Source organism: Pyrgilauda ruficollis, unplaced genomic scaffold, assembly GCF_017590135.1.
Source record: "Pyrgilauda ruficollis isolate IOZ18807 unplaced genomic scaffold, ASM1759013v1 scaffold75, whole genome shotgun sequence".
Lineage (NCBI taxonomy): Eukaryota > Metazoa > Chordata > Aves > Passeriformes > Passeridae > Pyrgilauda > Pyrgilauda ruficollis.
In genome coordinates this window covers 2,887,542-2,900,104 of record NW_024529377.1, presented here as the reverse complement: position 1 = coordinate 2,900,104, position 12,563 = coordinate 2,887,542, and the positions used below count along the sequence as shown (strand labels likewise).

Here is a 12,563-nt window from a genome sequence, read left to right as displayed (position 1 = left end):
AGTTTAGCTGAATTGCTAAAATAGAATGGGGAGATTTTGTGGAAGAAGGCTATCAAAAGATACCCAGCTGACTACCTGCTATATGCACCCAGTCAACAAGTCACACATATAAGCAAAATAGTATTTGGATTAATTTGCACTGATGTGCAATCCTCTTTTTCAGCTGTCAGAAGGACTGTCAGTCACAAAACTGGATTCCCCTCCACCAGCTGTTCAAAAGCACACACTTTGTTTCATTCCTTTGATTACCTTTTTCTTTTCTTCCCCTGATGCTTTCAGAGCTGGCAAATTATTGTAGATCTCCAACTCTGCTTTTGTCTGTTCAATTTTGTCTTTAAGAGAAGCCAGTTCACCAACCATCTTGCCCTCCAACAGTTCCATCTTCTGTAGGTCCAGCTGCAGTTTTTGACTCTCTAGGTCACCAGAAACACAATCTTTAATTAACAGTACTTTTTGTTTCAAAATACATCACCCATTACATAAAGATTTATGCTACATTTAATCAATATAAAAAGCTCCTAAATATACTTCTAATTATTTATATTTATGGGAGCTATTAATGTGAAGGAAATAAAAAATTTGCTATTCACAACCATGCCACAAGTCAAACACGACAATTACTGTATTATAATCCATAAGTGAAGAGTAATGAAAATGTAATGATCTGTATCACAGTGTTTCTATTTGTAATGTTTATAGCACCACACAATTAATTATAGCACTACAACCTCAAAGCAGTGGTGATAACTTACAAAAAGTTTATTGCAATGCAATAGAAGTGCAGACAAAATGCAGGCAAATCAAAGAAGTGTTTTTATGAGATTTTAGCATAATGTTATTTTTATTTGTGCTGTTTGAATACGGATAAGGCTTAGTTTTAGGACAACAAATACTGAAACTTGCTCTAAACATTTGCTTTGTACAGGAAAACACTTTCATATATTCTTCAAAAAAGAAGTGTCACAAATTACGACATCAACATATGCTACAATATACAGCATTTACTTCTGAGATGCCATTAAAAGCATAACAGAGTTATGTAATTAAAGCAATTCAACCGTGGGTGGATTATGACATAAAGAAGACTGTAGAGACTGAAAGTGTCCAGAGATGTGGGAGAGAAAAAACAATACAGATACATGAAGTAATAAAAATATTTTGACTCACTCTTGGGGTAAGTTACTTACCTGGAATCAGGAATGACTAGATGTTGGCTAGACTTAGATTGGATGGTTTTGTGGTCTGACCTGTCATTGTATGTTATTCATGTTCCTGAACACTGAATACATGGCTATATCATCTTATGTTTCAGATCTGTGTCTAACTCAAAAGAACAACACAGATAATGCAGTTTTCTTGCCACATTCCAAAGCATCAGGCAACATGGGCTATTGAGAGGGATGAGACTGTACTTTTCTTGGCATAGGTCTGCATCATGAGATTTGTGCTGATCTGCTGAAAAAAGGAGAGAAAATTTCCTCCCCAACTTAACCAAGGCAGTGTAAATCTTTAAGGTAGAAGAAAATGGATGTGTCCATGTGATAGAAGGAGAGTTCACCTTTCCAAAAACTGGGAGTATAGTTCTGTCAGTGGACTTATAGGGGAAAATCTCACCTGATCAAAACACACTCAGAGCAAGATTTTGCTACTCATCTCTCTGCGTGTGTATTTATGCCATATACTAATATTTTAGAGTGAAACAATCACTTTTATCAGCATTTTTGGCATATTACAGAGCACTTGCATGATTTCTTTAGGGACCTCAAAATAAAAAAAAAAAAAAAAGACAAACCAAGGTTTTTGTACCATTTGCAATTATCCTGAGGAAAGCTTATTATTAAGTTAAGATTGAAAGTGTCCTCCATGTCCAAGGGGCATTTCTATAAGTATAAAAAAATTCCCGTGCAAATTAAAAACAGGATTTTAAAAGAAAATATTTTTCTTCACAATGAAGTTTCTGGCATTGGTCAATGACAGATTGTAAACCACAAGTGAACAGATCACTGCTTTACTTTGCTTGTTCCTAGAGCACTGTGTTTTAAAGACAAATGCTTAAGAACATTAATAAGTGAGAGTTTTAGATCAGAAATGGTAAAAAATAAAATTATAAAATAAACTCAGATTGGAGAGAAATAGCAGAAAACAACTATAGATGTTCATGAGGATTTACCTAAGTCTCATCACAGCATTTTCACTTCATTATATAGTTGTTCTAATACCTGTATTTTGTTATTTTAAAATTATACATAGTTGACTAGTTGGAATTTATTTTACATGTAAAGAGTAGTACCAACCTAAATGCCAAAAAGGCAAAAAAATTTATTGGACTGTTCTGTCTAATACAACTATGATGAAACTGCAATGCATATTCCTATCCATTCACACTTTCTGGAGAAAAGGAAAAAAAAACAGAAGGGGAAAATTTTATCCTTATCCAGCAGCAGACTCAATGAAAAAACCCTCAAAACTGAAAAAACCTCAAAATTCCTCTAGAGGAAGAGACAGGAAGAGGATGCAGCCCAGTTCCTTCTGATAGACCATGAAGTTGCAGCATCTAGCATGCAGTGTGTACACAGTGGCAAATTCTCAGAACAAACTACAGTGACCCAGGGAAATGTTTTTGGGAAACTATGCCATCAGCACTTTTGTTTACCCTTCATGATTTCCTTTTCTTTTTTATTTTTTTAAGGGTTCTGCTGGAGGACTTTTTATATCTTTGTTACAACAGAAAATATGGACATCCAGACTTTAATCATAACAAAAGAATCTTGAAGATGACTGTGCTATAATTCAAAGATTAGAAGGAACTTCAATTGTGCAAACTGAGCACTCACTGTATTTCTGAAAGAATCTTGTTTCTTATACTATCTGTGAATCCCAGCTGTCACACATTTACTTAGGAATAACTTAAATTGTTTGCTGAAAATTATGTACTGTAACTTCCTTCTCTTCCCTTACAGAGAAAGAAATTTTTCTTTCAATAATACCTCTATAGCACTACATGCTTCCAAAATATCATTATATTGGAAAATAGTCAGAAATTATGCTTATATGGAAGAACAAAAAGTCATATTTGAACTTTTAATATAAGGCCCAGAAATTTAAACTACACTACAACTGCAAAATGAGTATTTGCAGATGAGCAAACACTAGTGTTAAATTACATAACAGAAAATCAATTTCTCTAAGATTTTGTGCCAAACAACTTCTTATTTGTTCATAACTACTTTGAAGTCACAATACTGGCTCCTATTTTGAAAATTACTATGAAGTACAACATGAAACAGCCTTCTAAGAAAATGATTTATCCTTCTTAATTCCTGCCCCTTCCTTTCAGCCAAACAAACAAGGAAAGGTTTGCTGAACCAAAAATGATATTGGCAAAGACGCAGAATTGTGAGGACAATTCTACCATAAACAGTGCAAATAATGAACAAAAGAGATACTTTGTATGGGAATGAAAGAAAACTACTGCCTGCTTTTTGAAATTACAGAGAACATCTTCAAAATGCTAATAAGTATTTGAGTATTTAGAAAAGAAAGTCAAAATGAGTATTCACTCTGCAGAACTGAAGCCTCAGGATTTGAGAGCTATTCACTGTTGTCATTTAATTGCCTGTGGTACATATCCATTTGGAAAAGCATAAACCATAAGTAAGTGATTCTAAGAACTAAATTTACAAATAATACATGGTTAGATAACTGTGGAAGACTCTGATTCAGTTTATTAAACACTTTACCAAGATCATGACAGATCTTATTCTGAGGTAAGTATTAGTAAAATCAAATTCTAGCTCAATTCAACCCCTGTATTGAAACACACTTGCTAAACATATATCTGTGCAAGGAAGATGATAATTTAGTGATAATAGTAAGGTAAATATAAATAAGTATGCATACCTATTATAAATATATCCTACACAATATCTAATAGATAATAGATATTATGAAATAAATAAAACAAATAGAAATATACTGATGAAAATAAATAACTTGTTACCAAGAAGCACTTCAATTTGTGAACTTATCACTGTATTTTAATATTTGGAGATCACTTGGTATCTAATATTTGGCAATCTTCTACATGATATCAGTGTAACAATGCAGGTAGTCTTTATTATTTTAAGGAATTAATAAGAAAATCCAATGCTGATCTCACCTGTAATCAGATTCTTAGCAGTGCTCTGTGATTTCTGCATTTCATTTGATTTGAAAGTGAGGTCTTCCTGCATAATCTTCAAGTCTTGATTGGTAACAGATGAAATTTGTTTCATATGATTCAGATTCTGTGTGTTACCAACAACAATTATAAGAACATGCTGTATTTTTGAAACAACAACTGGCAACTGGACAAATAAGAAACCCTCCTGTCCTATGACACTGTTATTTGCGTGATTTAAACGTGAATGACTTGCATTTGCCAACTTCTGATAAAAGATGTATTGACAGGCCAGCACAGATGAAATAAATATGCAGCAAATATAAACTGTGCCGCCATATAGGCCTGTTGTAAAATAAGTGACAGTGCCAAAAATATACCTTATGGTATACTATACTGAAAGAGATAATTAAAATAATCATAGAATCAAAATATTACTCAGATAAAAGTTTTCTATAACATAAAAACATCTATGGCAGCCAAAAACATTAAAAAGAATACAAGTCTTGAAAGTGAAAAAAAAAAGGTAGACTGTAAATGTGAACAGTTTCTGAACTGCTACATTACTTATTTATAATATTTACATTAAATATTATGCATCAGGGTAGTTCAGACATACTTTTGGTAGATCAGAGGGACAACTGAAATATTTTTAGTTCAGTAACACTAGTGACAAAATACCCGTGAACTGAGATTTGCAAACTGTGGATAAACAAAATATTGCAGTAGTTTTATTTGCAGTATTTGGAAATGTTTGTCATAATTAATGTTAGTTATAGCAGAGATGAAGAGTTATAGAAATTATGAAAATATCCCTTTGTTCTGGTTACAATATCACATACTGTTCAAAACTCTTCACCCAGAAAAAGAGAGAAATTAAACTAATCCTTTTTTTAACTACAGCTGTACATGGTTTAATGTTTAATCATTTTAAGAGAAATTATGTAGATAAGGATAAATATATAAAATCCACCATCCTTCTTTATCCAGCCACTCTTCTATTCTGTGTGTCAAAAATCCTAGTTTGCCAAAGGAGGATGGAAATGTTACATGTTTACCCTGCTGGAGTGCTCCAGGAGTGCAACAATGCTGGCTTCTATTTGGGCCTTTCGTTCCAATTCCTGATTCTTCACTTCTTCAAAAGTCGCTAGAAAATCTAGAGATTAACAAACATGAAAAAGAATGCTCTTACTTTAATGGTTGCAATGTTGTTTCCAGTCAAAAGCTGGTATTAAATTGGAAGCAGTACCATTTCAGATAGTTGACTTTAATTGCTTATTTAAAAGCCAATTGGTAGAGACCTTGAAACTTGTCAGCTTATTGACCCTTTTTCATTTGAAGGCTGTGTATTTCACAGCTTCAAAAAAACACTTGAATGCAAGAGAGTGCAAGAACTCATCAAATTAATTCACTTGCTCTAGGACAAAACCAGCTGTATCTACCAGTAATTCAGATGTTTGTCGATATTCTTCACACACAGAGCTCCTGATATTCTACAGTTCTCCTAGACAATCTGTTTCAATGCTTGGTACCTTTTATTGTTACGAAGTTTTTACTAATATCCAACCTGAAATCTTTCTATACCTAATGGTACGTTATTCCTTTTCTATCCTCCACATATATGTAGAAATAAATTATTCCATTATTATTTGAAACAGCCTTTTTACCCATTTGACAACTGTCATAAATTTTCTAAAATAAAAGATAAATTATTTTTATATCTCCTTGCAGGTGATGGTTTCTGCATACCCCCATCAGTTTTCTTCAGGACTGACAGCCCCCTTCTTTATGAGCAGAACTCCCATCTGAAGAATTTGATACAAAGGGAAAAAGATTACTTCAGATGTCCAAAAAAACTACACTCCAATGTACACCTACTGTTGTGGTATTTTCCTTGTTAGTTTGATACTGCTCAGCCATGTTCACTTTGTCTTTCACTCTCTGAGCCGTAGCACAGAGCTGTACCTAATGAAGCGCTCCCTACTCCACATTTTCACTGTGGATTACTTTATCCAAGTGTAAAAACTTACATTTAGTCCTTCCCAAACTTTTTTATAATTAATTTCTAATATAACAGATATATACTAAATTCTAACCACACCCTTCAACATGATTTCAGCTTTTTTGATGGACCAGTTTTTGTAACTGTTCTGTCAGATGCTTCTCCCATCATCCAACTGATTAAGAAAGTACTGACTAACCTGAACATGTGACACACTGCAAAACACCACGCAGTACATCCTTTCATACTGGCACTGAATCTTCCAAAAATTAATGATTTTATTAATTTAATGGACAATATAGGTTAATGGACAATATTTGCCTAGCTTGCTGCCACAAGGCAGCAGAAGTTGTATTGAAGTTAAAAGTACACATAATCTGCTACACCTTCCTTTTTCTGCAGTATTTTTCTGACACGAAACAATGAAAAAAAGTTGACAAATCAATATCACTGTTATTCATATTCCCATTCCTGTTACATTTACATATTGTTAGCTTGCATAGTTTTCCCAAATTTCTAGTGGAAAATTATACTATTCTGACTGGCCTGTATTTTCCTGTCCCCTCTTCCTCTGCACAGCCATCTTATTTCCTCTTTCCCTGTTCTTAAGACTACTGGCATGTTCCCCCAAATCTCCCAGGTCTCAAGTCCCTCAAATCACTAACCGGTCTGTAACTTTAGCAATAACCTTTAATGCAGCAGAACCAAAATCCAAAATGTCAAGCCCTGCAGCCCATCTGTATTAATATGGAAAATCCAGATCAAGTGAGCTTTTGTCTCTGCTTCTCAGGAAACTTGGCAATTTGAAAACACAGAAACTTGCTGTGTTTTTTATTAATCTTTTATTATCAGCTGAGACCTTTCTCTCAGTATCATGACAGCCATAAGTTATATAGAAAATTTTTGGAGAACACTTAAAAACTTATATCCCTTGAGCCTGCATAGCATGTTTACTGGCATTATCCCTTTTGCTGAGTAACAGACCAACTTTTTTGCAAGCTGTCTCCTACAGTATACAAGGAATAAGTATACTTAAAGTCAGTTGTTTTCATCCTCTGTTAGTTGCTACTAAAGTTTCTACAACATTAAAACTTTTTGACATGTAACAAAGCTTTAGCAACATTCATCTTGAGTAAATAGACATGAGAAGGCCTAATTTTATAAAATTACATTATATCTACAGTCTTCCACGTTGAAGTTCTGCTTTTAATCACTCAATCCATTAATTACAGCTTTGCTTTCATAAAATCAAGTTGTGTTCCTAAGATATTTAATGGTTGATGAAAAGCCTTGAAAGACACTGAATATTTGTGACTGTCCTGTAAGATATCTTTGCAGCTATAAATTAACATTTCTTTGCAGCTATAAATTAACATTTTTAACAGTAAAACAAAACCTGTAATTTAGTGAAATTAGGCTAGGCTAAATAATATTAGACAACTTACTATCCATGCCCTCTTCCCTCTTCTTCAACTCCTTGTATTTCCAATTTTCTTCCCCTACAAGAGATGTAACATTGATTTAACTTTATGTTGTCTCAGGCCTGGATTCCTTCAGGAAGGCAAAATGTCTGTTTCAAAAATAAAATTTTTACATGCCCAGGAACTACAGGATTCATCCTATTTCATTTAATGTATTCAGTTCAACTAACTATATCATATATATCTGTATATTAAAAAAAGAAGATAGCATAATAAATCAGCTTCAATGCAATTTTGACAACCTTTCAGGGTTACAACTTCTGATGGACAGGAGTGAGATAAATACTTGGACTGGACAAAGGAAATTCACAGGGTTTTTCTGAAGTCAAGTGAATTTCAATAATAGAGAACAAATGCTTCTTTGTATTTGGGCACCATGATTAGTTAAAACTTTCTACAGCCCTGTTTAATATATGAGCCACTTCAACTGCACTTTCACCTATTAGAATGGACTTTCGTAAGGATATGCAGCCTGCAAGTGATAATCTCAAGGAAATAAACAGGAGAACTATACAAGCAATGGTCTAGGAAAATAAAATGCACAGAAAGCTTTCTACAATTAAGTTGGAAACAACATTTCCATATACCTTCAATATACTGCTATTGAAGTAAGGAATAACATTCATATTCACCCTATTTTTAAATTCAACTACTGATTATAATTAACTCATAATTTATATGTATTGGTAAAGTGTGACACCTGATATATCTGTCAAAGGAAGATGACAAATAATATGAAGTTTCAAACATCTACATTTTTAATTGAGTCTGTTTTATTTTTAACACAATATTTTAATTTTAAAGGATACAAAGTAAAAGAATCAAATACGTACAGATAAAACTGAGCAAGCAAATTTCTCTAGGACTTTTTATTTGTGCATCCCCATGCTTTCCTTTTTATCTGCTATACACAAACAGTAGTAACACCTGAGGGGCCGTAAGGGACTTAAATTCTGCTTCAGCTTCCTTGCAGCTATGGCTTGGCTCCTTGTTGGACTCTGTCTTTCATTTTGCAAGGAAAGTTAATAGTTAATGACTCCAATAGTTAATGACTCAGCCTGCTCTACTCTTAAAAATTCCAGTAATGGTGAGCCATGAAACAGAGTTCCATAATCTGTCAAGTGTTTATAGAAAAAATATTTGAAGACCACAACTTTGAGATGTCTTTTCTGTAAGTTTTCTTTCAAATACACCACTAATACACAACTATTTTTACCTCATCTTCAATGAATGAAGGGTTAAGTCTGTTGCATTATAAGTTAATGCTGACTTTGACTAATCAAAGTTTACTGCTAGTATATAGGTCACGTAACAAGTGGGTGAATTATTTTTTAGATTTTTTCAGGCAAAACCTAAAAATAGTTATTTCAACATTGTATGTTTAGTCTTTTTGCTGCTCAGAAATATTTCTATCACTGAAATATGTACCCCAAAATATTAAATAATCCTTTGTTAAAATGTCTATTTTTTTTACTGGCTATTTCACCTGATATTTACATAAAAACCTTTAGAGCTGAATTTTGGGAATGTTATGTAATAAAGTTTAAATACTGATCCAGAAGTAAAGTCACTGGGGAGGGACAGAGCATAGGAATTTCAAGGACACACCAAGATACTGATTTAGAGCAGAAGTATGAATGGCCCTCTGTGAATTTCTCTCCATTCACTAGAGAAGACAGAATTGGGAGTTTACATTTCTGTGTCTTAAAGCTACTCTTTATTAATATCTTTAGTCCCTCTGTGTTACACAAAGAGGTATAATTCCCTCTGCATTATACCACAAAGTAACTTGATTCTGAATACTCTGACTGGTTCTGATATGCTGACAAAGCCCATGTGCTTTCTTCTACATATGCTTCAAACTCTTCTTCAACAGATTTCTTTTTCATAAACAGTGAAAGACACAGTCCAGCAATGAATGACTGTGTGTGTGCACTGAACTATAAAATGTGAAAAGCAACTCACTTCTTACCTTCTGTATTTCTCCAAAGTTAAAATAAAAAATGGTTGCAAGCCAAAAAAAAAAAAAAAAGGAAAAATTAAAGAACAATAAAGTTTGCAATTATATTATCTGGAAACACAAAGCTAATAAAGCAGTCTTAATAAATTATTTTTTAAAAATGAAGTATTTTTTTTTAATTAAAAAAATGAAATATGTAGAATATTTCATTTCTACATATGTAGGAATATGAAATATTTTGCCATGCAAAAGATGATAGACAGATGTCTGAAACATTTGTTTAGAGGCAGATTTTTAGATATTTATTCACCTGGAATAAACTTACAGCCAGATTTTACATGGATTGCACAAAAAAAGGCATAAAGTAAGAGGGACATTAATTCCTTCATCCTATAGGGGTTAAATAATTTGTCATAAAGACTTTCAGAGTGCAGGCATATATTTATGTAATTCCCAACTGAACAAGATTTCTTAAAATCAAAAGACAGTTTTCCATTGCATGGATCTTCCTTTTATGTAGAACCTGTTACAGCTTTTAAGGGACTGTGTTCAAACTGAAGTTACTTCCTCCAAAAGAGGAATTAATCACAGAACCTTAACTTCCAGTGCTAGGACAAATTCCAAACTAACCCAGCCTAAGCACTAGCAGCATGTGTTTGCTGGAGGTCAGTATAAGCTAAGGCCATTACTGGGCAGCTTACAAACACTTCTTGCTGAAATCAACCCAAGAAGTTTCAAAGACAGATAAAAATAATACTGAACTCAGTCTACTTTACACATTGCTATTAAATATCCTCAGTTCCACATTTGCTGACAGTGTAATAGATCATGTAAAAGGTAAAATTAATGAAAGCATTTCTAAATATGAGTTTGTTCTGCAGTGCTTCTAGTAAGACAAACTTCTATTTCCCAAACAATATTAAAAATAAAATTGGACAGAAAACCAGACAGCTGTCCTATTATTTTATATGAACTTGCTGAATGCATCACTAAAGGTGGCTACTTCCCATTTGTTATGTCCAAAAAAAAAAAGGCTGTACCTGCGGCACAGAACTTCTCATGCTGATGAGTACTTGACTTACTGCATAAGCCTCAAAGTTTTAAGTAACTCCTAAGTATAATAGTTTGTTATAGAACAAACAGATTCAGCTCTGCAGTCTGCTACAACTCTAATCACATTACCTCGATGGTTCTCCAGATCTGTGTCAAGTCGTTGAATGACCTTTTTAAAATAATCTATTTTTTCTTTTACTTCTGCCAACCTAACAAATAGATAATGAAAGTCAAGGTTAAAACTGTGTTGTAAAATACTTACTTGATTTTAGACAAAATTGAAAAGTCAAGAATAAAAATAGAAAATATAAATTTATCAAAACCAAATGAATATCAGGATGATTCTTGTTATTAAAAAAGGTATATGTAAATCACCTATCACTTAGTCCTGTGTTTATTAAATAGAAGTTCTGTAGCTCCTTTTTATTAAAAAACAATTTTTGTTGAGTCATCAGTAATTCTTAACTTACTCAACTAGTCCCTCTGTTGGTTGCTATTCAGCTTCAAAGAGGTACAACATAATTGTTAAACTGCAATAAGTGTATTCCTTAAACTGTATTTAGTAAAATCCACTAAGAAATTTCCAAATAAATCACTCTACTACATAATCACTCAAAGTGTGATATGAAACTACTTTTAATATATTTCTACATAAAATCTCAAATACAATTCTTTGTTATTGTTATTAATTAAAAAATTCTGTTAAGCAACTTATTATCCAATTAAAATGCATTAAAAATTAACCAATAATTATAGTTGGGAATATTGCTTAAAAGAATTTAATATTGTTTCTAAGAAATTTTATGAATTATCTCAGTTTTTCTTTCAAGAAAGAGAAATCAAAAGAATCAAAACCAGAAAATATTGTACTGTTTTATTTCCCCCTCAATGCATTACTATTTATTATAGATTTACTTGACTTTCTGGCCAGTCTTTGGAAAGGCCCAGTACCTCAGAATCAAGAAGCAATGCTCTTCTACTCTTTCAAATGGAACTTTCGTAACTCTTAGGTTTTAAGAACACATAAACAAACTTAATGACGGTTCAATTTTATAGCTGCCTCAGAGGAGCATCTCTTACAAATCAATGTCTTTTTCAGCCTTAAACAAATTTAAGTCAGTGCTATTACGAATTTATATACGCAAGGTGTGTTCTTAAGGGATGGAAGTATCTTATTATGCAGATCTAAATGTCTTACCACTATACAACTTGCTCACCTGAAACAGAAGAACATATTCTATTCTCTGTGGAAGGTTAGTAAGACTAGTACAGGTTTGAAGATGTGGTGATGTTCTAGAAGTCTATAGAAATAGACTTTGTGAAGGAACATAACCATGTGTCTTTAGAGTGTACATGTAATTTATAGCAACAGTATAATGGGGTTACTCACTGTCTTTCCATGCTTGCAATTTTTTGACTATCATCTTTAACCTATAAAAAAGTTCAACAACTTTAACACATGAAATTAAATCTACAAGTTATAAAAGGAAAATTATTTAAAAAAATCTGAATTCAAAATACAGGGAATAGAAACTTAGCATTTGAAATCACAAATTTGTGACATAGTCCAAAAAATAGTGATGATTTAAGCATTACGTCTTCCATATGTCTTCTAAATCATACTTTAAATAATGAAACACACTTACCATTGGTCATTCAGACCAATAATCTATAAGGTATAAATGGCTAGTTACAGCACAAGCTACCGTAAACTGATCTAACTACTCCTGGACTAGTATACCTGTTCACTACCTCACAAGAATACTCTCTGCAGTTAGGTTACAAGAGCCGCTCAGCTGGAGCAGTTTTCCCAACCAACATGTCTCATGAATAGAAGCAAGTGAACCACCTGAAAACCTCATCATACCAATTTTGTTTTCTTAAAATAACAGATTGGTTTGGGTTAGA

At 32.9% G+C, this 12,563-nt stretch overlaps 1 protein-coding gene across 3 annotated transcripts in view; it reads right to left on the bottom strand.

Annotated features, from left to right (window-relative positions):
* Window positions 1-12,563, bottom strand: part of IFT74 (intraflagellar transport 74) — a 35,856-nt gene that overhangs the window by 5,279 nt on the left and 18,014 nt on the right. For 2 of the 3 annotated variants that reach the window (XM_041486276.1, XM_041486278.1), the window contains 7 exons: window positions 12,046-12,086; window positions 10,785-10,864; window positions 9,615-9,617; window positions 7,607-7,660; window positions 5,218-5,315; window positions 4,160-4,286; window positions 250-413 (listed from right to left, as the gene is read on the bottom strand). In XM_041486276.1, the coding sequence (XP_041342210.1) occupies window positions 250-413; window positions 4,160-4,286; window positions 5,218-5,315; window positions 7,607-7,660; window positions 9,615-9,617; window positions 10,785-10,864; window positions 12,046-12,086 (567 nt within the window). The remainder of the gene's footprint in view (window positions 1-249; window positions 414-4,159; window positions 4,287-5,217; window positions 5,316-7,606; window positions 7,661-9,614; window positions 9,618-10,784; window positions 10,865-12,045; window positions 12,087-12,563) is intronic. The other variant, XM_041486277.1, reaches the window with a different exon arrangement.